Below are 27,690 nucleotides of genomic sequence, written 5' to 3'. Positions count from 1 at the left end.
CTTCTGACATTCCTCCTGGGGATGCATAGGTAAGTGAAACCCTGGGGAATGGGACATACCTGAGCAGTGCCCTTGGACTTCCCCCACCTCTTTTGTTTCCCCTTCTGTCCCATCTACAACAACGATATCCCGAGATGTTAAGCTGTCAGGCCTGTCCGTCCTTTAACCATCTCTCTGTAATTTGCAATTACATCATAGTTCCATGCAGTAATCCAGGCTGCCAGTTCATCTGTCTTACCTGTTATAATTCTTGCATTGAAGCACATGCACTCCAGGCCTACAGTCCCGCTGAGCCCTGCGGCTTCCTCTGCCTGCTCTTACTCTGCTCTATGATTATCTCAGTCTCACTTTTTTCCCCATGATGCACGATCAATCACTACTGAAGCGAGATTGGAGTCCAATTGAAGGCTTTAATGAACAAGTAGTTACCCCAGCAGCTCCGGTACAGAATGACTGCTGTGGGTGAAACACAGACTCTTATGCTCCGCCTGCTGGGCGGAACCAGCAGGCAGGTTCCACCACTCATACTACATTATAAGGTACATCCCACCTAGGTACCGTGATACCCCTAATATAGCCTACCACACCTGAGTCTCTACACTTACTGGCCTGCTGTTCCAGTTCCCACCCCCGCCACACTAGTTTAAATCCTCCCAAACAGCACTAGCAAACCTCCCTCCCAGGATATTGGTGCCCCTCCAGTTCAGATGCAACCCGTCCTTCTTGTACAGGGCCCACCTTCCCCAGAAGACATCCCAGTGATCCATATATCACTGTTTCATCATCATGAAATCTGGGTCAAAAGAAATACAAATGCAGTTTAATTATATTAAAGAGATAATATTCAGAGACATTAATATCACTCATTAGTGATAAATATTATCAAGAAGTGTCACAGTCTGGATGCATATGTAAGCATTTTCAAAATTAACGAAATGATTTCAAGTTGATTATACTTTTTAATATTTTGTATATGTTCAGATACTGTTTATGTCTGTTTGTGCTGTTCACTTTCCTTAATACTGCTGATTTTCCTTCAGATTTGGCTGCAATTCCTGACTTTCAGTCCGGGGCAATGGAGAATTGGGGTCTAACCACCTACAGAGAGTCAGCCCTGCTTTATAACCCAGAAATCTCTTCAGCCTCTGATAAACTTGGGATTACCATGATCATAGCTCATGAGCTGGCTCACCAGGTAAGGGCTATAGTAGGTCCAAAATTTGCAACTTTAATTGCAAGTGGGAATGGCAGGAAAATGACTGAAGATGCACGTTGCAGCCTCCCAGCCAGTAGCTCTATTTTACTTCTACCTTCCCCACCATGAGTGCTGAATTGCGAGATCTCCTGTTCCATTTAGGTGGGGTTAGGTGGGGTTACTGGATTACGGGATAGGGTGGATGTGTGGGTTTAGGTAGGGTGCTCTTTCCAAGGGCCGGTGCAGACTCGATGGGCTGAATGGCCTCCTTCTGCACTGTAAATTCTATTATTCTATGATTTCCCTCCCAGTCACCTTTCTTTGCATTTCTATGAGGAGAGGTTGCATAAACTCGGTTTGTTCTTACTGGAACAACGGAGGTTGAAAGACCTGGTAGAGGTCTACAAAACCATGAGGGGCATAGACAGAGTGGATAGTCAGAGGCTTTTTCCCAGGGTAGAGGGCTCAATTACTAGGGGGCATAGGTTTAAGGTGCAAGGGGCAAGGTTTAGAGGAGATGTACGAGGCAAGTTTTTTTACACAGAGGGTAGTGGGTGCCTGGAACTCGCTGCCGGAGGTGGAGGAAGCAGGGACGATAGTGACGTTTAAAGGGCATCTTGACAAATACATGAATAGGATGGGAATAGCGGGATAAGGACCCCGGAAGTGTAGAAGATTTTAGTTTAGACGGACAGCATGGTCGGCACAGGCTTGGAGGGCCGAAGGACCTGTTCCTGTGCTGTACTTTTCTTTGTTCCTTGTTCTTAATGCTGTTATACAGCACTGCCTAGTGAGAGCTGGGATAGCTGTGGTAATACTCCAATCTGCAGGAGTGGGCCTAATTTCCCTACATTCCCTACTTTTCCCTACATTTGATGTTGCTCCTGCCCGATCACCTGTACTACAGAGCTGCAGTTCCTGCTGTCTTTGGTTCTTTAAGGAGCTTTACTGCATCTTGTGTAGGAGCGGTGTTTCTGGGGCCGGATTTCTTTTCTGCCGTTTTTGGTCACAGAAGTCTACTATGTATGAGTAAAGCACCTTAGCCCAGGGTTGGTTTGTGGAACCTTGGAGGGGGAGATTAAACTCCCAAATGGAATTGTCATAGTAACGTGACAGCGAGTTTTGTTCAGCAATTTAAAGTGTATTTATCCTCTCCTCTTTGACTTATTACCGTGCTAAAGAGGAAAGATGTGGAACCTTTTTTTCAATTATTATTGTCACAAGTAGGCTTACATCAACAGTGCAATGAAATTACTGTGAAAATCCCCTAGTCGCCACATTCCGGCGCCTGTTTGGGTACACAGAGGGAGAATTCAGAATGTTCAAATTACCTAAAAAGCACGTCTTTCGGGACTTGTGGGAGGAAACCAGAGCACCCGAAGGAAACCCACGCAGACATGGGGAGAATGTGTAGACTCCGCACAGACAACGATCCAAGCGGGAATCGAATCTGGGATCCTGGCACTGTGAAGCAACAGTGCTAACCACTGTGCTACTGTGCTCTCACTATTGTGCGTGTCCCTCAGCCTCTGCCATTGCAGCTCCCAATAAGTCAATCAGGGTGCTTAAGAGGGCTCAGGAATGATTTTGCCTCTGATTCTTCACTCAAAACTCTCAAGAGACTCTTAAAGCAGCTCTGACAACACGTGACAGATTTGGAGCTCTAAGAAATTGAAATCAATCCTTGGTTTCTCGATCATGGGGCACTAAGTATTGGTATTCATGTGCTGTGTCAACATACTTAATGCTTTCCTTTGCAAAATATATTGAAAGAATGGGCGTGATTTAGCGGAAAAGTTTCTAAGTCTCATTCAGGCATGTTTGGCTGGGAGTTTCTCCCCAGCTCTGTTAGCGAGTTCACCACCATTATCTAACCACACTTAGTCACTTTTCTGGGTCCTGGGGAGTTTCTCCCCGGTCAAGCCGATACTTGGAAATGTTTTCATCACTGCGGAGCAGAACACGCTGCTCAGACTGACTCCTCAGAGATCGGGCCACCATTTTGAAAGGATGCCCCGATCTCTAAGTGGGCATGAGGGTCACCCATATGGCCCAACCACGGTAATGGCATCACAAACACATGGGCATTACCCCACACTCCCCCAAGTGAGGACACCCCAATATGGGGTCTCTGGGACCTTCAGACCTCCGCATCCTCCTTACACCCCCACCATTCACACCCCCAACCTTCCAGAGAGGTCCCTTCATTCCTGCCCTTCACCCACCCACTCTTTATACCCTCGCATCCCTCCTTTCATGGGCATGGCCCACTCAAGCCCTGATCCTTGGCTGTGCCCCATTGGCATCCTGGCACTGCCACCATGGCACCCTGTCAGTGCTCCTGCCATCCTGGCAGTGCCACCAAGAAACCGTGGCAGTTCCAGCCTGCCAGTGCGAAGGTGCCCGGCTACCAGGAGGAGAGCCAGGGTGCCACCCTGCCCTGTCCCAGACCATCCAGGGGCCTCCAATGGCCTGGGAGATCCCCCAGGTCCAAAATCGACTGGACCAGAACTAACTGGCGGCCAGCTGAGGTCTCCCTGGGGAGGTCAATAGATGGTGGGAGCCTGTTAAGTCCGGCGTCAGCATGGTTAAATGGGTTCTTAAACCCACTTAACCATGCAAATGGGCGGGACCCAGATCGCAATGCCTCATGCGATCTGGTTAGATTGCCAGCTACGGTAGCCTTGTGGATAGCACAATTGCTTCACAGCTCCAGGGTCCCAGGTTCGATTCCAGCTTGGGTCACTGTCTGTGCGGAGTCTGCACATCCTCCCCGTGTGTGCGTGGGTTTCCTCCGGGTGCTCCGGTTTCCTCCCACAGTCCAAAGATGTGCAGGTTAGGTGGATTGGCCATGATAAATTGCCCTTAGTGTCCAAAATTGCCCTTAGTTTTGGGTGGGGTTACTGGGTTATGGGGATAGGGTGGCGGTGTTGACCTTGGGTAGGGTGCTCTTTCCAAGAGCCGGTGCAGACTCGATGGGCCGAATGGCCTCCTTCTGCACTGTAAATTCTATGATAATCTATGAATTGCGTGAGGTGCAATGGCTGTTGGGAAGCCTGGGGGAGGCCTTTCCCGGCATTTACTGGCTGCGTCCCACTGGAATTGGAGGGGGACGCGGCCGGTAAATGCCAGGAGACGCCTCCCCCAGGCTTCCCAATAGCCATCGCGCCCAATATTGGGAGGCAGTAACATAGTGATATTATCGCTGGACTCGTAATCCAGAATCATGCTCTGGGGACCTGGGTTCAAATCCCGCATGGCAGATGGTGAAATTTGAATTCACTAAAAATCTAGAATTAAAAATTGAAAGGTGACCCATGAAATCATTGTTGATTGTCGTAAAAACCCATCTGGTTCACTAATGTCCTTTAGGGAAGGAAATCTGCCATCCTTACCTGGTCTGGCCTACATGTGACTCCAGACCCACAGCAATGTGGTTGACTCTTAAATGCCCTCAGGGATGGGCAATAAATGCTGGCCCAGCAACGATGCCCACATCCGATGGACGAATAAAATAAAAAAATACTAATCTGGGTTGTGCTAAAGGTTGTGGTGTGTATGCTGATTGGGCATATCAAATATTGCCTATATAGGTAGCAGGTTTCTGATGACATTTGTAAATATATTTCTCTTAGTGGTTTGGAAACTTGGTAACCATGGAATGGTGGAATGATCTTTGGCTGAATGAAGGATTTGCCAAGTTTATGGAAATTATCTCCGTTAACATCACACACCCGGAGCTGCAAGTTGTAAGTACCATCAAACCTTTTGTGAGGAATATAAACAAGTCCAGGTTTATAAGTGCAAGTTTATAAGGGCCAGTGTCCCGCAGTGACTAATTCTATCCATTTATAGAAATTGTACTTAATGATTTGAAATAAACATTTCACATTTACCTTTGGTATGATAGACCAGCTGAACCTCTGATTCCAGCTGCGAAAATTTAATACGATAATATATAAGTCACATTTATGATTCAAATACAGGAGCGTTAATTTTAAAGGTGATGATGCCATTGTCTCCCATTTGCCCATGACAAGATCCTGATTATTGGAGGCAACTGATGGTCTCTTTTCTACTTAACAAAGGCTTAGTTTTGCATTTTCTTAATCTACCCTTTATATTTCAGCAGCTAACCCATGGGTGATAGAAGCGCAAAGTTACCTTTCTGTACTCTTGTGTTTTTAGCCAAACACTGGAATCTTTCATGAGGCGATGGAAATAAAAATAAGAAATGGCCATTCATGTTTAATCAGTGAGATGTTTCATAAAACAAGAAGAAATTTGGTAAAATCCAAGCTTCTATCACCTCTGGTTTAGCTGCTGGAAGGTTTGGTTGAACGAAATAAGGTATGTTTGTGCAGAATGTGTAGTAGATGATTCTACTACAGGTTTGTCAAAGACACAAGTGAGGTACTGGTCATATTTGTAGTTTGCTGATGCTGGCAGTGTCAGTGCCCAGGAGGCACCAGCAGTGCCAGGGTGCCGCCCTTCCCACAGGGCATGCCCATGGAGGCCTCCGATTTCCTGGGAGACACCCATGAGTGCTCCATCCGGTCTCCGTTTAAACGGCGTTTACCTGAGGTCTCCGAGGTGAAGGGGATAAATCCCAATGCCTCCGGTACCTCTGGGAACTGCATTTTACAGTGAGATTAGCTGTCTCGCTCCAACGTGTAGATCGCCAAAAAATGAGGGGGGGGTCATTGTTCACAATCTGCTGGTGCTGATGCAGACCTAGGTGGGTACCATTCTGTGTAACTACCGCGATTGTAATGTTGGATTGCCACTCCCACGCTGCTGCCTGCCCCTCCAAGCTGTCTGCACACAGTAGGATTGTGGTAGGGCCTGGCAGCCTTGTTTATGAATTATGCGGAGATGCCGGCATTGGTCTGGAGTGGGCACAGTGATGAAGGAGCTGTGCTCCGAAAGCTAGTGATTCCAAACATACCTGTTGGACTTTAACCTGGTGTTGTAAGACCTCTTACTGTGAATTGTGTGACATAGCGAGTTTGTTTTTTCTTAAAGGTAGTCCGTGCTTTAAAGGGAAACTGCACAAAACATTGCTGCAATGTGAATTGTCGCAAATTGGTCCAGAGCAGACAGCCGATTCTACAGTGCAGAGGCAGGGAGATTCCATGGTTCCAAAGGAGCCCGGAAGTCCTCAAGTATCACCCTCAGTCAGAGCAGATTACCAGGAAGATCAGTTTTGGCAGTCTGGATCTGAAGATCTTGCAGTATTGTCACAAGAAGTCGAATGACCTCAGACCAGCCAAGGTCAATGAACGCATCTTCATGTGACACCACCTACCTGACAAGTTTCTCAATCCTCAGCTCTATTCCACGGTAGAGCCAGTGAGATCTATTGATGTAGTGCACTGTGTTTGAGTGATTGCCTGCCTAAGCTGAATAGCTGGAGACACTGAGAGATGGGAGTGAGGTCAGCAGCATTGGTAGTTGTGTGAGGCTGAGGTGAGTATTTGGGTGTTTGATGTGAGTTCTGAGTGTAAGGCAGTGCTGCTGGGTGGGTGATGGTGATGTGATGCATTGGACAGTGTGAGAAGCTATTTTTGTGGTAGGGGGTGTCACATTAACATGCATTCATTGATACTGACCACCCATGTGAGATCATTTCGACATCTTGGCCCGTAAACTCCTCAGGGATGCAATCTCCGGCGGATTGCCACTCTTGACGGATTTACCCACCCCGGATTCCAAAACACCCGTCTTCCCAACCTCCCTCACTCAGGCTGGGTGAGACAGGTGCAGTGAAGCGTGCCACCGGCTGAAACGGCGTGGAGTAACTGGGAGGCAGAGAGGTAAAAAACCTCCCTTTTTTGCAGCACTAGCTGTCATGAAGGAGATGTTTAAAGGAACAATTAAAAGAAAGGTAAGTGGTTCAGCCAACACTAGGGGGAGGGGCAGTTGGTAGTCGGGAAGGGATAAGGGAATTGGGTCGGACCTATCAGAGTGGGAGAGGAGCATTGGGCCGGGATGTCAGGTCAGAGGAGGGTGGGTCGAAGGAGGCAATGGGGGCGGAGTCGGACTGGAGGCCAGTGGGGTTGTGGGGGGAGGGAGCGGAGTTCAGTCAGGGAGTGCGGGAGGTCAGAATGAAGGGGTGGGTCAATCCAAGAGAGAGGGGTGGTTAGACCGGGAAAGATGACAGTCGAACCGGAGGGGGCTGGAGAAGTTCGGACCGGGAGGGAGGGTTCGGACCAGGGGAGTGGGAAGGTGGGTGGTCAATCCAGGAAGGGGATGTCGGACGCGTTGTGGGTGTTGGGTCAGGGGTAATATGGGGCCGTGTGCGTGTGGGGCGCACGCGTGTGTGGGAGGAGTCCCGTGTCAGGCTCGGTCTGGGTTTTTAAAATAATTAATCTGGTGTTCAAATTGATTTTTTTCCTCCAACATTTCAGAGTAACTATCAGAGAAAAACTAGCAGAACCATCCAAAGTTAGCGATTTAAATTGCTTCTGTCGGATGGTTCCCAGCCCAATGCAATTGTTCAGGGGAAATTAACACTTCTGGGTAAAACGTTATGTGGAAACTTGCTAGAGGGATTCCCCAGCACATCATTGGGGTACCCCGTAAAGGCCACGCTGGGAAACCAGGACGTTTATGGGTGGCCATTGGAACGCGCCCTAAATATCAGGTCCAGTAAGATCTAACTCTGTGTCACTTTAATATCTTGATTGTAAATTTTGAACAAATGGAATGCCTTGGACCACACTGACAGCTGGTGGCCGTACTGAACAAAAACTGCAAATTAAATGGTTACAGGATGTAAATATATTCTGAATACATGAACAGTGTAAAGTTTGTTGTGAATACAGTGACAGATAATGAGGAATGGCTGCTGTACTGTTATCTATTTGAAAGGTCTAAATGATTGTTTGATCAGCCTACTGTTTTGTAATCACTCTAATATCCTTCATGTTTTATTGCATGTTTTGGGTGGGAAGCACATTGAGATTTTCAGTGGAACAGCTCCATAGGAAGCATTATAAACTCTCCTGGTGATTTTGCAGACATCATAAATAAATGTATGTTGACAAGCAGTATATCAAAAATGATTCTGCTTTGTGCGAACGACAATCTAACTGCAGCTGGAGAAACCAGATCATGTAATTTCCCTGTTTTTGAACAAAGAGCAAAGAGAACAAAGAACAATACAGCACAGGCCCTTTGGCTCTCCAAGCCTGTACCCGTCATGATATCACCCTTGGGGCAGCACGGTGGCGCAGTGGTAGCACTGCAGTCTCACGGCACCGAGGTCCCAGGTTCGATCCCCGCTCTGGGTCACTGTCCACGTGGAGTTTGCACATTCTCCTGTGTTTGCGTGGGTTTCGCCCCCACAACCCAAAGATGTGCAAGGTAGGTGGATTGACCATGCTAAATTGCCGCTTAATTGGAAAAAAATGAATTGGGTACTCTAAATTTTTTTAAAAAAAATGATATCACCCTTAGCCAAAACCCTCAGCACTTCCTAGTGCCATATCCCTCTATACCCATTCTATCCATGTCTATGTCGAGATGCCTTTTGAATGCTGTTAATGTATCTGCTTCCACAACCTCAACTGGCAACGCGTTCCAGGCTCTCACCATCCTATGTGTAAAAAACCTGCCTCACACATCTCCTTTAAACTTTCCCCCACGGACCTTAAACCTATTCCTCCTGGTGACTGACCCTTCCACCCTGGGATAGAGTACCTGCCCATCCACTCAATCCATGCCCCTCATAATCTTTTAGATCTCTATCAGGTTACCCCTCAACCTCCGTCTTTCTAATGAAAACAGTCCGAGCCTATTCAGCCACTCCACATAGCTAATACCCTCCAGACCAGGCAACATCCTGGTAAACCTCCTCTACATCCTCTCAAAGCCTCCACATCCTTATGGTAGTGTGGTGACCAGAACTTTGCGCAATATTCCAAGTGTGGCCTGACCAAGGTTCTGTACAACTGCAACATGACTTGTCAGTTTTTATACTCGATGCCCCATCCAATGAAGGCAAGCATTCTGTATGCTTTCTTGACTACCTTGTCCACTTGTGTTGCACTTACAAAGATTCCTGGACCAGCACGCCCAGATCTCTCTGACTTTCTATATTCCTAAGAGTTTTGCCATTTACGGTATATTTCCCCTCGATGTTCGATACCAAAATGCATTACCTCACATTTGTCTGGATTAAACTCAATTTGCCATTTCTCTGCCCAAGTCTCCAACCTATCTATGTCCTGCTGTATCCTCTGACAATCCTCAACACTATCTGTCACTCCACCAACCTTGGTGTCATCTGCGAACTTACGAATCAGACTACATTTTCCTCCAAATCGTTTATGTAAACTACAAACAATAGAGGCCCCAGCACAGATCCCTGTGGAACACCACTAGTCACAATGTTCCATTCGGAAAAACACCCTTTTACTGCTACCCTTTGCCTTCTGTGACTGAGCCAGTTCTGTATCCATCTTGCCACCTCACCTCTGATCCCGTGTGACTTCACCTTTTGTACCAGTCTGCTATGAGGCACTTTGTCAAAGGCTTCAATGAAGTCCATGTAATCAACATCCACCACCCTCCCCTCATCAATCATCTTTGACACCTCCTCAAAAAACCCGATCAAGTTAGTAAGGCACGACCTTCCCTTCACAAAACCATGTTATCTATTGCTAATTGTGTCCCTGAGAATTCTCTCCAATAATTTACCTACTACCGACGTGAGGCTCGCCAGCCTATAGTTTCCTGGATTATCCCTGCTACCTTTCTTAAACAGCGGTACCACATTAGCTATTCTCCAGTTTTGGGATCTCACCTGTAGTCAAAGATGTCAGTTAAGGAATTTCCTCCCTTGCTTCCCTCAGTATTCTGAGGTAAACCCATCCGCCCCAGGAGACGTATCTACCTTAATGTCTTTTAAAACACCCAATATATCCTCCTTTTTGATGTCAACATGACCCAGACTGTCCACACATCCTGCCCAAGAATCATCTTCCACAAAGTCCCTTTCTTTGTTGAACACTGAAGCAAAGTACTCATTTAGCACCTCGCCCATTTCCCCTGGCTCAACACATAGATTCGCCCCACTGTCCTTACGTGGTCCAGTCCTCTCCCTGACCACCCTATTGCTTTTTACATATGAATAAAAAGCTTTGGGATTCACCTTAATCCTACTTGCCAAGGACTTTTCATATCCTCTCCCAGCCCTCCTAATTTCCCGCTTAAGTACATTCTGTTATGGGCGAGGCATTTTCAGAACCCCAAAATGTATCATGGAGTTCAACCAACCTCTCCCTTTAATGTAATTGTTGCTTTTCCTAGCACACGGCTTGTTCCCTAGGTGTGGGATTACAATTATGGACACGTGGGTTTTTAAACACAAAACAATGTTCATTCCATGAACTCACCTTAACACCTTAAATAAACATTGGATCTCTTAACACCTTTTACTTCAAAGATAACTCAGAAAATATTGCAACAGTAAATAATTCCTCAAAATGTTCCTTCAAACTTCCAAGAGACTTAACACCTTTAAACAGAATCACATCAGGTTAAAGGCTTTACTATTATGAGTTTAAATCATCCAAATGATCCAGATATAGTCTTTCATGGCAGAGATCAGAGCTTTCCAGCTCACTGCAAAACACAGACACTTCCCAAGCTCTTTTACTCCAAACTGCAGCTCTCTGGAAACACACAGACACACACAAGCACTTTTTCAAAACTGCAAAACTTCAAAATGGCTGATCTAAAGCCCAGCTCCACCCACTCTCTGACATCACTGTTTTCTTAAAGGTACATTGCTTAAACATCCATGTCTTAAAGGTACTCTCACATGACACCTCCCCCAAGAAAACAAACAAACCCATCAACTTAAAGATGGTTTCATTTTTCACTTTTGCACCATCCGCTAAGAAATGTACACAGTAAATATACCTTTTCGTGTTTTTTTTAAAAACAACACCCGCGAACAGGTATAATAATATAATCCATTTTTCTTTGTTCTTCTTCCTCCAAGCGACATCCTTCTCGATTGACAGTCTCTTTGAACAAAGTCTCTGCACGATCCATCCATTCCTCTACTCCTCGGCATTTTTCTTTAGAATCAGATAATTTAGTTCAATCTGATCACAGAGTCCCTTGCAATTCTCCAATACAGGAACAGTCCGCTGTCCATTGAAATTTTTGAAGTTTCTTTAGCAAGTCCATCAGTGGAGCAACCACGCTACAAATCTTTTGCACAAAGGTTCGATCAAATTCATTCATGCTAAGCGATTGCATTATTTCCCTTCGTCTTGAGTGTATTGGAAACTCCGCAGGGAAAGTGATTCGGGCTTCTCCAAATACACTTTCGGCCAGGTTCATCACCAAACCTGTCTCCTGAAGTCGATCGAAGAACTCCATCCGATGTTTTAAATGTTCTTTCCATGTCTGGAAGTTGGAAATAAAAGCAGATTGTCCCACTTTCTCAATGCAATCCTTCAAACGTGGGATAGGGTAAGAGTCCGGTCTTGTAACTGCATTCGCCTTTCGATAGTCCACACACAACCATTGGGTACCGTCTGGTTTAGGTCCAATCACTATGGGTGAGCTCCATTGGCTGCAACCCACTTCAATTATGCCAGTTGTAAGCATACTCTCAATCTCTTTGTTAACCTGTGCCAATTTTAAAGGGTTAAGTCTGTATGGATGTTGTTTGATAGGAACAGCATTGCCCACATCTACAACATGTAGAGCCATTTTAGTACTTCCCAATTTATCTCTACAAACTTGCCCATGTGATATCAGTAACTCTTTCAGGTCAGTTCATTTTTCCTCTGGAAGGTAACTTAACAATTCATCCCAATTTTTAAGAACATCCTCATTTGCCAATTTAATTTGAGGCATGTCAAATTCACAGTCATCTGGATTTGGTTCATCACTTTGAGTTAGAATCATTAAAACCTCCTTTTTCTCTCCTTCCCTTTCAAAGTAACTTTTAAGCATATTCACATGACACACTCGGTGAGTCTTCCTTCTATCTGGTGTTTTTACCACATAATTCACCTCACTTAATTTCCTTTCAATCTGATACGGTCCACAAAACCTAGCTTTTAAAGGCTCCCCTACCACTGGTAACAATACTAAAACTTTATCCCCACTGGCAAAACTACGAACTTTGGATTTCTTGTCCGCTACCCGTTTCATCACATTTTGTGTAACTTTCAAATGTTGTCTAGCCAATTCACCTGCTCTATTTAATCGTTCCCTAAAATTTGACACGTAATCCATTAGTGTAATTTCCGATTTCTCACCCACCAATTTTTCCTTAATCAATTTAAGTGGTCCTCTTACCTCATGACCAAAAATTCATTCAAAAGGACTAAATTTGGTAGATTCATTAGGTGCATCCCTAATTGCAAACAATACGAATGGGATCCCTTTTTCCCAATCCTCTGGATAATCTTGACAAAGCGCCCTCAACATTGCCTTTAATGTCTGATGCCACCTTTCTAACGCTCCCTGCGATTCTGGATGGTACGCAGTTGATTTAAATTGTTTTATTCCTAAGCTATCCATAACTTCTTTGATTAACTTTGAAGTAAAATTTGATCCTTGATCCGATTGAATTTCTGTGGGTAGTCCATATCTAATAAAGAATTTAAGTAACTCCTCCACAATCCTTTTAGCTGTAATATTACGTACTGGAATGGCCTCTGTAAACCTCGTAGACACATCCATTACAGTCAATAGATATTGATTCCCACTTTTTGTTTTAGGAAGCGGTCCTACACAATCAATTATGACCCTCGTAAAAGGTTCCTCAAATGCTGGAATGGGTATTAAGGGCGCTGGTTTTATCACTGCTTGAGGTTTCCCTATCACTTGACATGTGTGACATGATTGACAACATTTAACTGCATCTTTATGTAGTCCAGGCCAATAAAAATGTTTCTGGATTTTAGCTTGAGTTTTCCTTATTCCCAAATGACCTCCCACAGGTACCTCATGTGCAACTCGCAACACCTCGTTTCTATACACTACCGGCAATACTACTTGATGAACTTCTGCCCACTTTTCATCTGCCTGCATATGTACAGGTCTCCATTTTCTCATCAAGACATCATTTTTACAGTAATAACACTCTGGTATACTCTCAGATTCCTCTTCCGTATATGCTTTCTGATATATCCGTTTTATTTCTACATCTTTCTGTTGTAACTCCGCCAATTTTCCTGAACTAAAATTATCCGCCTCATCCTCCACCTGTTCTTGTTCTTTTTCAACCATCTGATCAAAAATCGTTTTTGATAATTGCACTTCAACTTCATCTTCACTCTTTGATTTCTCCTCTTGTCCTAACCTGTGACTTTGCGACCTTGTTACTACACAACAAGAAAAATCCCAGGATATTTGTCCTTCAACCCTTCAGTTGACTGATTTTCCACTGGCTTGTCAACCACAGTAGGCATCCCTCCCACCTGAGATCCAGCTATATCATTACCCAAGATAAACTGTATTCCTGGACAAGATAGTTTCTCTGTTACTCCTACTACCACTTCACCACTCTTCACTGGACTTTCCAACCTTACCTTATATAATGGAACGCTACTCCTCTCGCCCTGAATTCCACATATCACCACCTTTTCTGGCAACTTTCTTCCCAAACTACATAATTCCTCATCTCTCACCATTAAAGATTGACTAGCCCCTGTATCTCTTAAAATTGTAACTTCTTTACCTGCTCCTCCTGATACACATGAGTAAACTTTACCCACACAAGTAAATTCTTTAAATACATCTGGCACCTTCTTAATAATTACTTCTTGAACAGGCTGTACAATCGTTTGCACCTCCTTTGTTTCCCTTGGGCTTTCCTTTACCACTCTAACAAATCCCACTGTCTTATCCTGTTTTACCATATCAGCCTTCCCAGTGCTTTTCTTCAACCACCAACACTGTGACTTTACATGGCTTAGTTGATTACAGTGAAAACATCTGAAACTTTTCATTTCTTTTCCACCCTCCTGGATTTCTTTTTTAATCTGAGGTACACTCTCTTTATTGTCTCCCATCAGATCACCTTTACCTTTACCATTTGAGTATTTCTCATGTCCCCAGTTTATCTCCCTCAACGGCTGAAACTGATGTCGGAAACCAATCTTTGATTTATTAACGAATTCATAATCATCTGCCATTTCCGCTGCTCATCTTGCAGTTTTAACCCTCTGTTCTTCCACATGAGTTCTCACTGCATCAGGAATAGAATTTTTAAACTCCTCCAAAAGTATCATTTCTCTGAGAGCTTCATACGTTTGATCTATTTTCAAAGCCCTTATCCACCTATCAAAATTACTCTGTTTGAACCTTTCAAACTCCATGCATGTTTGACCAAATTCTTTCCTTAAATTTCTAAACCTTTGTCTGTAAGCTTCAGGCACTAGCTCATATGCACTTAAGATGGATTTCTTCACCTCCTCATACGTTCCAGATACCTCCTCCGGTAGCGATGCAAACACTTCACTAGCTCTACCTACCAGCTTTGTTTGAATCAGTAACATCCACATGTCCTGTGGCCATTTCATTTGTTTAGCTACCTTCTCAAAACTTGGCAATGCTTGGACATATTTAAATAGATTCCCACCAAGTCTTTGACTATGACGCTCTTTCTCACTACCCTCATCGCTATCATCCAACTGTACATTTCCCTTTACGTCTGCCAATTTTAACTGATTGTCATGTTTCATGGCCATTTTCTGAAGTGCAAACTCCCTCTCTTTATCTTTTTCCCTGATCTGTATCTCCCTTTCTTTTTCTTTTTGTTCTGCTCGGGCTATTCTTTCTTTTCTCCTTTCTTCTCTCTCCTTTTCTTTCTCCTCTCTCTCTCTTTCTCTTTCTTTTTCCTCTCTCTCACTCTCGTATTCAAGCCGCTTTAATTCTTTCTCATGTTCCATTTGTTTAATTTGCAACTGAATTTTTGCCATTTCCAATGAGTCAAACTCTATCTCAGGCAACTTTAAATGGTTAACCACTTCCATAATTACCTCATCTTTTCATTCGCATTTTGTCAGGTAATGTTAACTGCAATATTCTTGCCAAATCTAACAGTCTGCTTTTCGTTTCTGTCCGTAAGGTACTACATGTGACATTCTCCACCACCAAAAACCTCTGAGCCTCTGAAAGAGCCATTGTTCGCAACACTCGCCCCACTCGAACTAAAATACCACACTGGAAAAGCAACAATCCTTCACTGTCTTTAAGTTCACAAAAGCCAATGCAATAGATAGCCTTTTATCCCCCTCGAGCCCCCAATTGTTATGGGCGAGGCGTTTTCAGAGCCCCAAAATGTAACATGGAGTTCAACCAACCTCTCTCTTTAATGTAATTGTCGCTTTTCCTAGCACACCCCATGTTCACTAGGTGTGGGATTACAATTATGGACACGTGGGTTTTTAAACACAAAACAATGTACATCCATGTCTTAAAGGTACTCTCACATGACACTTCCTACTTTCTTTGTACTCCTCAAGGGTTTCGACTGTCCCCACTCTTCTAGACTGTACAAAAGCCTCCTTTTTCTTTTAGACGAGGTTCACAATATCCCTCGTTATCCAAGGCTCCCTAAATTTCCCAAACGTATCCTTCGTTCTCTCAGGAACGTGCCTTTCCTGAATCCTTATCAATTGTCGCTTGAAAGACTCCCACATGTCCGATGTTGATTTAACCTCCAATAGTCGCACCCAACCCAAATTCTTCAATTCCTGTCTAATGTTATCGTAATTTGCCTTTCCCCAGTTTAACACCTTAATGCGAGGGTTACCCTCATCCCTATCCAAAAGTACCCTAAAACTTACAGAATTGTGGTCACTACTCCCAAAATGTTCCCCTACTGAAACCTCAACCACCTCTCCAGGCTCATTCCCCAATACCAGGTTCAGTACTGCCCCTTCCCTGGGGGGACTATCTACATACTGCATCAAGGAGCCTTCCTGGATACACCTTACAAACTCTGCCCCATCCAAACTCCCAGCACTAAGTGAGTCCCAGTCAATATAGGGGAAGTTAAAATCCTCTCCCACAACAACCCTGTTACTTTTTCACCTCTCCAAAATCTCTCGACCTGTCTGCTCCTTTATCTCTCACTGGCAGTTGGGGGGCCTGTAATAAACCCCCAACATTGTGAATGCCCCTTCTTGTTCCTGAACTCTACACAAATTGTCTCATTGTATGAGTCCTCCGAGATGTCCTCCCGTAGAACGGCTATAATATTCTCCTTACACAGTAATGCTACTCCCCCACCCATTTTACATCCTCCTCTATCTTTCTTGAAGCATCTGTATCCTCCAACGTTCAGCTGCCAATCCTGCCCTTCCTTTAACCACGTTTCTGTGATAGCCACAACATCATAGCTCCAAGTACTAATAAGTGCTCTAAGTTTATCTGACTTACCTGCTGTACTTCTGGTGTTGAAACAAATACACTTCAAACCACTCTGTTTGAGCAGACAGCATGATGTTGTTCTCTATTTCCCCTTCAATTATTGCACCTGCTAAGCTAACGCTCTGGTTCCCACCTCTCTGCCATACTGGTTTAACTCCTCCCGAGTATGGCAGAGAGGTGAGAACCAGAGAGTTAGCTTCGAGGTGTAATAACTGAAGGGGAAGCAGATATATATTATCAGATATTACCAATCCATTTCTTTCTCATTGAATGCTGCTAACTGTGTGGTCACTCTACCCTGCTTACAGTTTCAATTATTGAAAGATAATATCATTGTAGGCAATTATACTGGGATTTTCCAGTTCTCCTGCAGGAGAGAAAATTCCTGCCCCAAGTCAATGGACTTTTGGCTGGTACAGCAATTTTTCCATCCCGGTGCGATGATTCCGACTGCAGGAGGACTGGAAAACCCTGGCCATAGAGTCATTTACAGCACAGTCGGAGACAATTTGGCCCATTGGGTGCATGCCAGCTCTCCACAGAGCATTCCAGTCAATCCCATCCCCCTGCCTATTCCATGTGGCCCCACCCAGAGAGTTTAGTTCCTTCACATTCCCATGAGGTTTCCTTTTTAAAAAAGTTGATTGTTTACAGTTCAACCACCCTCATGGACAGTGAGGTCCAGGCCATTACCACTTACCTCCTCCCAGTTCCCTGCATCTCTTGCCTAAAACCTTAAAACTGTGCCCTCGAGACCGTCTACCATTAGCTAATATGAAGAGATTTGTCCTGTCTACCATATCTAAAGCTATCATAATCTTGTACACCTCTATCAAATCTCCCCATAATCTCCTTTGCTCCAAGGAAAACAAACCCACCTTTTCCACCCTAATCTTGTAATTAAAATCTCCCATCCTCAACTCCATTCTGGCAAATCTGCTCTGCCTTCTGTCAAGGACCTTCAAATCTTTCCTAATGTTTGGGGACCAGTGATGTACCGTCAATTACCACGAGACGAGAATGGTGGAACAATTGAGGCTTTATTGAACAAGATGTTGTGCCTCCTGTAGCTGGAACCAGAATGGCTGCAGCACAGGTGAGCACACACATTTATACGCCGCCTACTGGGCGGAGCCAGCAGGCAGGGATTTACCATCGTACCTCTAATATACGGGCAGTGCCGTAATACATATAATATACCACTAGTGGTGTTCACCACATTCACCCCCTGTTAAAAAAGAATCAGGCGGAGGTGGTGGAAACGTTACAAATTAAATCTGTCGGGGGCCTTGACCCACCTCCACGATCGCCTCAGTCCTGGTGGTGATGTGGGCACCGACTTGGTCACCTGTGACTCTGGGAGCATGTTGTCCTCGTCTTCGTCACCCCTGAGTGGATCCAGTGGGAGGACGGATCCTGCTGGGGTCGGGGCTGCGGTGAGGTTCGCGGAAGGGAGGGTGAGTGGCGCAGGGGTGAATGAGGCAACCGGGGGGTGGGGGGGGTGTCAGATCGGGGGTCGTGGGTGGGGCCCCAGCGGGTGCCAGGTCCCGGAGGGAGACTGTGTCTTGGCGCCCGTCGGGATGTGCCACGCAGGCGTACTGCGGGTTTGCATGGAGGAGATGGACTTTTTCGACCAAGGGGTCCGATTTATGGCTCCGCACATGCTTCCAGAGGAGGACGGGTCCAGGAACTGTCAGCCATGTTGGGAGCGAGACCCCGGAGGTGGACTTCCTGGGGAAGGCAAACACACATTCGTGAGAGGTCTCATTAGTTGCGGAGCAGAGGAGCGACCGGATGGAGTGGAGCACATCGGGGAGGACCTCCTGCCAGTGGGAGACCGGGAGATTTTTAGACCGCAGAGCCAGCAGGACGGCCTTCCAGACCGTCCCGTTCTCCCTCTCTACCTGCCTGTTTCCCTGGGGGTTGTAGTTGTTCGTCCTTCTTGAGGCAATGCCCTTGCTGAGCAGGAACTGATGCAGCTCATCGCTCATAAAAGAGGATCCCCGATCGCTGTGGATATAGGTGGGGAAACCGAACAGAGTGAAGATGCTGTGCAGGGCTTTGATTACAGTGGCAGCAGTCATATCGGGGCATGGGATGCGAAAGGGAACCGGGAGTACTCGTCAATTAAGTTCAGGATGTACGCGTTGCGGTTGGTGGAATGGAGGGACCCTTTGAAGTCCACGCTGAGGCGTTCAAAGGGGCGGGAGGCCTTCACCAGGTGTGCTCTAGCTGGCCGGTAGAAGTGCGGCTTGCACTCTGCGCAGACTTGGCTGTCTCTGGTGACGGTCCTGACCTCCTCAATGGAGTAGGGCAGGTTGCGGGCCTTGATGAAATGGAAGAACCGGGTGACCCCCGGGTGGCAGAGGTCATAGTGGAGAGCCCGGAGTCGGTCCACTTGTGCGCTGGCACATGTACCGTGGGATAGGGCATCAGGGGGCTCGTTGAGCTTCCCCGGGCGATACAAGATTTCATAATTATAGGTGGAGAGCTCGATCCTCCACCTCAAGATCTTGTCATTTTTGATCTTGCCCCGCTGTGTATTATTAAACATAAAGGCAACCGACTGTTGATCAGTGAGGAGAGTGAATCTCCTGCCGGCCAGGTAATGTCTCCAATGTCGCACAGCTTCCACAAGGCATGGGCCTCCTTTTCGACAGAGGAGTGCCGAATTTCAGAGGCATGGAGGGTGCGGGAAAAGAAGGCACGGGTCTGTCTGCCTAGTTGAGGGTGGCGGCCAGAGCTACGTCCGATGCATCGCTCTCCACCTGAAAAGTGAGGGACTCGCCGACCGTGTGCATCGTGGCCTTGGCGATGTCTGCCATGATGTGGTTGAAGGCCTGGCGGGCCTCAGCCGTCAGGGGAAACACTGTGGACTGAATGAGTGGGCGGGCCTTGTCCACATAATTCGGGACCCACTGGGCGTAATAGGAAAAACCCCAGGCATCGTTTCAGGGCCTTGGGTCAGTGGGGAAGAGGGAGTTCCAGGAGGGGGTTGCATGCGGACGGGGTCGGGCCCTAGGACTCCATTTTCCACTACGTAGCCAAGCATGGCTAAGCGGTTGGTGCGGAACACACATTTCTCCTTATTGTATGTGAGGTTAAGGAGTTTGGCGATATGGAGGAATTTTTGGAGGTTTGCGTTGTGGTCCTGCTGATCGTGGCCGCAAATGGTGACATTATCTAGGTACGGGAAGGTGGCCCACAGTCCATACCGGTCAAGCATTCGGTCCATCTCTCGCTGGAAGACCGAGACCCCATTAGTGATGCCGAAGAGAACCCGAAGGAAGTGATAGAGGTGGCCGCCTGCTTCGAACGCAGTGTATTGCCGGTCCTCCGGGCGGATGGGGAGCTGGTGGTAGGCGGATTTCAAGTCTACTGTGGAAAAGACTCGATACTGCTTCATCTGATTGACCATGTCAGATATGCGCGGGAGGGAGTACGCGTCGAGCTGCATGTACCGATTGATGGTCTGACTGTAGTCAATGACCAACCTGTGCTTCTCCCCCATCTTCACTGCCACAACTTGAGCTCTCCAGGGGCTGTTGCTGGCCTCGATGACCCCCTCCCGCAGAAGCCGTTGGACCTCCGACCTGGCGAAGGTCCTGTCCTGGGCACTGTACCATCTGCTCCTAGTGGCGACGGGTTTACAGTCCGGGGTGAGGTTTGCAAACAGGGAGGGTGGGTCGACCTTAAGGGTCATGAGGCCGCATGCGGTGAGGGGGGGGGGTAGGGGTCCGCTGAATTTTAAAGTTAGGCTTTCGAGATGGCACTGAAAATCCAGGCCGAGTAACAGGGCAGCGCAGAGCTGGAGGAGGACGTAGAGCCTGAAGTTGCTGAACTCTATGCCCTGAACGGTGAGGGTCGCGACAAAGTACCCCCGGATTTCAGCGGAATGGGATCCGGAGGCCAGGGAGATTTTCTGGGTGACGGGGTGTACCGGGAGGGAGCAGCGCCTTACCGTAGCGGGGTGGATGAAGCTCTCCGTGCACCCGGAGTCAAAGAGGCAGTTTATCTCGTGCCCATTGATCTTCACCTTCGTTGTGGGGGTCACGAGGTTGCGGGGCCAAACCTGATCCAAGGTGATAGAGGTGAGCTGCAGAAGATGTTGGGATGTCCCGGGCTGGTCAGCAGTGGCGGAGGTAGCGGTCGGCGGCGGAGGTAGCGGTCGGCAGCGAACGGTCAGACGAGCAGAGGTCCTGAGGCGCAGTGCAAAATGGCACCAAAGATGGCGGCGCCCACTGGGCGCACGTGGCTTGCGGAGGGGAAGATGGCGGCGCTCCTGGGTCGCACGTGGGAGGTGTAGAAATGCCAGGCCTGGAAACAGCGGCGACCAACCGGGCCTGGCAAACAGAAACAAAGTGTCCTTTCTTCCCACACCTGTTGCAGGTCGCGCTCCGCGCCGGGCAGCGCTGCCTGGGGTGTTTGTTTTGTCCACAAAAATAGCACTTGGGCCCCCCCAGAGTTGGTTGGCTGCTGCGGGCGCAGGCTTGTGGTGAGCTGGAGTCGGCAGCTGGTAGGACCCACGCTGCCCACGAGGGTGCTGCGCAGTCGGGTGTGTTGGATTGCACATTACAGGAGGCCACTTCTAATGAATTAGCGAGTTGCCTAGTCCCCGCAAGATCGAGCGTACCCCCTTCCAGTAGCCGCTGGCGGACGTATGCAGACTTCTGACTTAAGCGTCTCTAATTAAAGGTTCGGTGTGCTGGACTGCCGAAACTGCCTGGCAGTCACAGTTCCTACCTAGGATGTGCAGGGCCCACAAGAAATCGTCCTGAGTCTCCCCGGGAAGTTGCTGTCTCGTGGCCAGGAAGTGCCTGGCATACACTTGATTCACCGGTTTAACGTAATATCCTTTTAGGAGCGCCATCGCTTCTGAGTAGGGGGCGCATCCCGGATGAGGGGGAAAATTTCAGGGCTCACCCGTGAGTAGAGTACTTGGAGCTTCTGCAAGTCCGAGGGTTCTTCAGCGGCTGCTCTGAGGTAGCCTTCGAAGCAGGCTAGCCAGTGGTCGAAGGTGGACGTGGCGTTGGCTGCTTGAGGGCTCAGCTGCAGGCGATCAGGCTTGATGAGGAGATCCATCTTTTAAAATTCCTCTTTTAAAATCTCGTTCAATAAATTGATGTACCGTCAGTTACCACGAGACGAGAGTAGTGGAATAATCGAGGCTTTATTGAACAAGATGTTGTGCCTCCTGTGGCTGGAACCCGAATGGCTGCAGCGCAGGAGAGCACACACTTTTATATGCTGCCTACTGGGCGGAGCAGGGATTTACCATCGTACCACTAATATACAGGCAGTGCCGTAATACATGTAATATACCACTAGTGGTGTTCACCACAACCAGAACTGGACAGTGTTTTTAAATAATGTCTATAATCCTACTGCAAGAACCTATATTAATCAAAACTTCATCTTGGGAGCTCCAATCTGCTTTCCTCTTTCTTAGGAGTTTTGAAATGGCTGCTTTTCTTTCTTAGAATTTCAAGCTGACTCCCAATTCAAATGAAGGAACTCTTCTTTTAACCCAGAAAAACATTGTCGGACCTTCATGAATATTGAATATCTGGGAAATACATCATGTAAATTAATCACAAACCTAGCATTATTTAAACTTAAATTCTTCTTCTGTGAATGCTATTAATATTAAAATGTGCAACAATTTATCTGTTAAGAATTGTAAAAGATTTAAAGTTGCTGTTGTTTTTAAACTGCTTTTCTGTTGTGATAGCTACAGATCCAAAATTAGACAGATAAAGTTGGCACAATTTAGTCACGGCTTCTTCTTTATCCTCTTGGGTTGATATTTCTATGGGCAAGAGGATAAATGCCTGGTCTTCATCTACCCCTCTGCCACTGGTTCCTGTAGCTGGCAGTAAAGAAGTAGTGAGAACCAGCCAGATGCTGCTTTGTCCTCTGATCTTCTTTTTCACAATGCCAATGCACCAGGAAATGCCAATGACAAAGGGTCATCTGGATTCCAAACGTTAACTCTTTCTCTCCGTATCAATGCTGCCCGACCTGCTGAGATTTTCCAGCATTTTCTGTTTTGGTATCAGATTCCAGCATCCGCAATAATTTGCTTTTATGCCAATAACGTTGCTTAGTGCCTGAGAAAGAGGACTGTAAGAATAGTGGGAATCAAACCTTGCTCTCTTCCACTTCTGTGACAGTTGTTCGATTTTGGTTCAAAATCAGACTGATTACCATTTATCACAGTGTCAGAAAAGTTATGTGTGTGAAGTAGGAATGTGAAATTCCAAAAGTCAAGTCTAAATCCTTTTGTTGCTCGCAGAGAGAATTCTTCCTGGATAAATGTTTTAGGGCAATGGAAGTAGATGCCTTCAATTCTTCACATCCAGTATCAACGCCAGTGGAAAACCCTGCACAGATCCAGGAAATGTTTGACGATGTCTCCTATGAGAAGGTAAGTAGATGAGAAATTAACTTATGGTTGTTTTCAACCAGATTCCACGGTCAGAGAAGCAAAAAAAAGTAATTGCCATGGATTTTCATCACCGAAGTGGATAGTGGCAGTTGGGAAATTTGGGGTGTGGGAGAAAGTGCCTGCAAAGGCGGAATCTTCATTGCTGGAATGGGTGCAGGCTGCAGCTGGGCCAGCTAACCTGGGAAAGACTGTCACAGGGGCTGCTCTATGCTGAGGCTGGCTGTTTAAATTCTGCTTTGGTGCTGTGGGAGTCCAGCCCTGTTGAAATAAAACATAAACATGCCCCAGCACTCACCCTTAACAACCCTCACCCCCCACATACTCCCCATGCCCATCCATGCCACCTCATACCCCTGCATCAGGCTACGCCCCACCAGAGGTTGATCAGAGTAATGCATATCAGGGCTCTCAGCTGACCCTCATTATACTTGACAGGGAGAATAGACATCCATTTCTCTGTTGAAACACTGGATTTAGTATTGTGCAATGAGGAGGGGTTAATTGATGACCTCATAGTTAAGAATCCTCCAGGGATTGATGACCATAGTATGATAGAATTCTTTATAATAATCTTTATTGTCACAAGTAGGCTTGCATTAACACTGCAATGAAGTTACTGTGAAAATCCCCTAGTCGCCACATTCCGGCACCTGTTCGGGTATACTGAGGGAGAATTCAGAATGTCCAAATGACCTACAGCATGGGCGGGATTCTCCAATCCCGCGGCAGAGTGTCCACGCAGTCGTAAACGCCGTCGCGTTTTACGACGGCGTGAACAGGCCGCACCCACGACTAATTCTGGCCCCTATAGGGGGCCAGCATGGCGCTGGAGCGATTTGCGCCGCTCCAGCTGCCGATCCCGTGCAAACTGTGCACCGCGGGATCCGTGCATGCGCAGTTGCGCCGGCGCCAACGAGGACATGCGCAGTGATGCCGGCGCCAACGTGTGCATGCGCAGTGGCCAACTTCAATGCGCCGGCCCCGACGCAACATGGCGCAGGACTACAGGGGCTGGAAAAGAGGTCTCCAGCCACAGAGGCCGGCCCAGCCACATTGGAGGCCCCCCCGGGGTCAGACACCCCCCCCCCCAAAGGCCGCCACCTGACCCTTACACGCCGAGGCCCTGCCGGCCCAGAGCAGGGTAGAACGGCACCGGCGGGACTCGGCTCTTTTCTTATGGCCGCTCGGCCCATTCGGGCCAGAGAATTGGCCGGCTGGCCGCGTGGAGCGGCCTACGACCGGCGCCGCGCCAATCACGCCGGCGCCAATGGCACCGATTCTCCGCTCTGCAGAGAATCGCGCGCTGGCGTCAGGGCTGCGTGGCCCGTTCACGGGGATTCTCCGGCCCGGCCCCCCCCGCCAACCCCCACCCACACCAGCCAACAGCCCGGCCAGTGTCTGGCCCGACAGCCCACAGTCTCACCTCTCTGTGTCCTATTTCCTCTCTCTCCCTCATCAGCCACAACGTCGGTTTCACGATTTTTAAAAGCACAAGTGAACCTTGCTGTCAGGAATTCAGCCCATTGGAGGCGGATATTTTGGGAAGCCCCAGAGACTACTGGGTCAGGCCGCTAATGATATGCAAATGGCGTTTACTGTATGTGCGCTCTGGAATGCAATGACGCCGCTGCCGAGGTGTCGCAGAATTGCAATTTGGCGCCAAATCGGCCTTCGGAACTGATTCTCCGCTCAATCGCGTTTCACGATTTCGGCGTCAGCCAGGGAGAATCCCACCCATTATTCTCACACAGTGGATTCATCACTGATATGTGACCCGGTTTAAAGTGCCTCCTCAGCTGGATCCAACGTACCCTTGCAAGACTCCACCTCTAACCTGACCCAGTCCACCTCCTCCCCCTCCCATCATCGTCTCACCTTCTCCACATTCGCTGCCCAATAGTAATGCAACAAATTCGGGAGCACGAGCACCCCTTCCCGCCTCTGCTTTTGTAACAGAGCCCTCTTCACCCTCAGCACCTTCTCTGCCCACACAAATTGTAAAATTAACTTTGAATAAATGCCTTGAGGGGAAAATCGGGAGGGGCTGAAACACAAACGGGATCTTGAAAGTGTCCGTCACCATCTGCACCCTCCTTGCCATTGTCATGTGCAGCGCATCCCACCTTAAGGTCCTCCTTAATCTCCTCGTCAAATTCCACCTATGCATCATGGCCCACTTATTCGTTACCTGAATCCCCAGGTACCGGAATCACTACCACTCCCTTGCCATCTTAAATGGCAGTGCGCCCAGTTCACACCCCCTCCCCACCCACCCACCCCTGTCCTCCCGTCCCGCTGCATTCACTGCGGCCACCGAGGGAAACGCCCAACTGTAGCCACTATGTTGGGCGCTCGGCGGGAGCTGCATAACCGCCAGCTGACGGTACCCCTGCCAACAGGGACGGGTGCCAGTGCCAGAGTCAACATGGTGCCATGCACCAATTGGGCCAGGGGTGCGTGGATGGGGGGGGCATGTGGGGGCACAGCCCAGAGTGCCAACTGATCGCCATGTAGCCCGTTGGAGCTGGTTGGGCACGGTGGCACGCACCATGGTAACATGTCACGCTTTCACCCCTTGAAGACAATGGATATTGGCATGCAACTAGCAATGGTGGATGTCCTTCTAGTTGCCGCAGCCCTGGGGGATGCCCTGCATTTCACAAGCTGGCACTGCTCAAGGATGAGGAAGCTGCAGCAGCATCACCTATCCCAGAGGAACAGGAGACCTGCTCTTGTCTCATCCAGGATTTGCATTCTCGTGGCCAGGGAGCACAGGGAGTGGACCATTGGTGTCTGGGACTGCGCTATATCACCCATTGACTGTGTGAACAACCATCTGGCTCGGTGTCACATTAGCCAGTTACTGCGCCATCTCCCTCTGGGACTGGGCCACCTCGCTCTGTTTCTGCGCCACGTCGACCAGCGCCTAGGCAATGCTGCCGACATTCCCAGCCATGGCCTGCTGTGACTGGGCCACGCTCAGAAACGCCACTGCAATTTCCATGTGGCTCTGGCACATGGCAGTCTGTCAGGCGACAACCAGTGCCTGCACAGAATGCCCCAGGCCTTGGACATGCTGATCCATAGCCAAAACTGCCGCCCCCAATGACTCCACCGCGGACGCCAGCCATATGGTGTTGGCCTGGGTGGCATGCATTGTCGACACTACCTCCTGGTTGGACCCCTCCAACTACGTCTGCAGGTACTGGAGGCTCGCCGACATCCCTTCATGTAGTCCCTGGCTCTGCGGCTGCAATCGATGGGACCGTCCATTCCAGAAGTCCGAAACACGTCAGGACGGCAGCTAGTCCCTGGGGTCAACCCACCCTCCGACCATCCGCCCCCTTGGGTGTTCCGACCTCCACCTACTACACTGGATCAGCTGTGTGGCGTGTATCAGATAATGTCCCAGGAGCCTCTTCTCTAAAGTGCCCAACCAAGGTGAGTGTCTCTGGGATGGTGGAGGGTGTTGGAGACAGCTGTGACGGGAAATCACTGTCATCTCTGGGCTTTAGCTCCGGGGTGTCTTGGGTCACAGGAATATGGCTCCTGTCCGTGCTGCTCTCTTCATCACTGGTTGGCATAGGGGTGGGGGGGCTCCAGCTGTAGTTCTGGCTGGGGCCGTGGGACAACAGATGGCCAGGGGCATAGTGCTGCCTACTCACCCTGGCCACCCTGAGGAGGTTGTCCAGTTTTCTACGACACTGCAGGCCAGTCTGGATGGTGTTGCTGGTGGCGCTGACTGCCTCTGCCAGCTGTGCCCAAGCATGGTGGACGGCGGGGGCTGGCAGCCTCCTTCCCAAGCCGGGGTACATAGTGGCCTGCCTCCCCTCCACTGTGTGCAGCAGGATCTCCAACTCGGCGTCTGTGAAATGGGGTGCCGCTCTCCTTGTTACCAGCTTGTTGACTGAGATGGTGTGTGTGCGGGGATGCAGTGTGTATATGTGGCTGCAGCTTGTCTGCTTCCTGAGTGTCAATTGCGAATCCGGTGAATTCCACATCTTTTCTCATTGGAATTGATTGTGTTCCACGTGGCTCTGGTGCTAGCCCCTTAAAAGCCGCTAAATTGATCCAGGTGTGACGCCAGTTTTTCTGTCATGGAAGTCCACGAATACTGCTCCTAGTTCTTATATTCTAAGAAAGAACTATTCAAAGCTGGATGCTTTGTCCTTGATGGTTTTAAGCTTTTTTGAGTATTGTTGGAGCTACTCATCCAGGTGAAAGGAGAACATTTAATCACACTTCCTACTTGTGCCTTGTGGATGATCGACAAGCTTTGGGAGGGTGGTCAGGAGGTGAGTTACTTGCCTAGCCTTTGACCTGCTCTTGTAGCCGCAGTATTTATATGGCTTGTTCAGTTCAGTTTCTGTTCAACGGCAACCTCCCCAGGATGCTGATATTGGAGAATTGAGCAATGGTAATGCTATTTATCATCACGGTTAAATTCTCTTTTGTTGGAGATGGCCATTGCCTGGTATTTGTGTGACACGAGTGTTGCTTGCCACTTGTCAGCCCAAGCCTGGACATTATCCAGATCTCGCTGCATTTGGACATGGACTGCTTCAGCATCTGAGGAGTCGCGAATGGTGCTAAACATTGTGTAGTCATCTGCAATCATCCCCACTTCTGACGT

The 27,690-nt window shown here is 48.0% G+C and overlaps 1 protein-coding gene across 1 annotated transcript in view; it reads left to right on the top strand.

The window, feature by feature from the left end:
- Nucleotides 1–27,690, top strand: part of erap1b (endoplasmic reticulum aminopeptidase 1b) — a 135,835-nt gene that overhangs the window by 26,582 nt on the left and 81,563 nt on the right. The window contains exons 6-8 of the mRNA XM_072516342.1: nucleotides 1,041–1,195; nucleotides 4,831–4,944; nucleotides 22,905–23,036. Coding sequence (XP_072372443.1) covers nucleotides 1,041–1,195; nucleotides 4,831–4,944; nucleotides 22,905–23,036 — 401 coding nt within the window. The remainder of the gene's footprint in view (nucleotides 1–1,040; nucleotides 1,196–4,830; nucleotides 4,945–22,904; nucleotides 23,037–27,690) is intronic.

This window comes from Scyliorhinus torazame, chromosome 9 (genome assembly GCF_047496885.1).
Source record: "Scyliorhinus torazame isolate Kashiwa2021f chromosome 9, sScyTor2.1, whole genome shotgun sequence".
In the NCBI taxonomy this organism is placed as follows: Eukaryota; Metazoa; Chordata; class Chondrichthyes; order Carcharhiniformes; family Scyliorhinidae; genus Scyliorhinus; species Scyliorhinus torazame.
The sequence above is the reverse complement of the archived record's forward strand: the minus strand, read 5'-3'. Positions and strand labels throughout refer to the sequence as shown.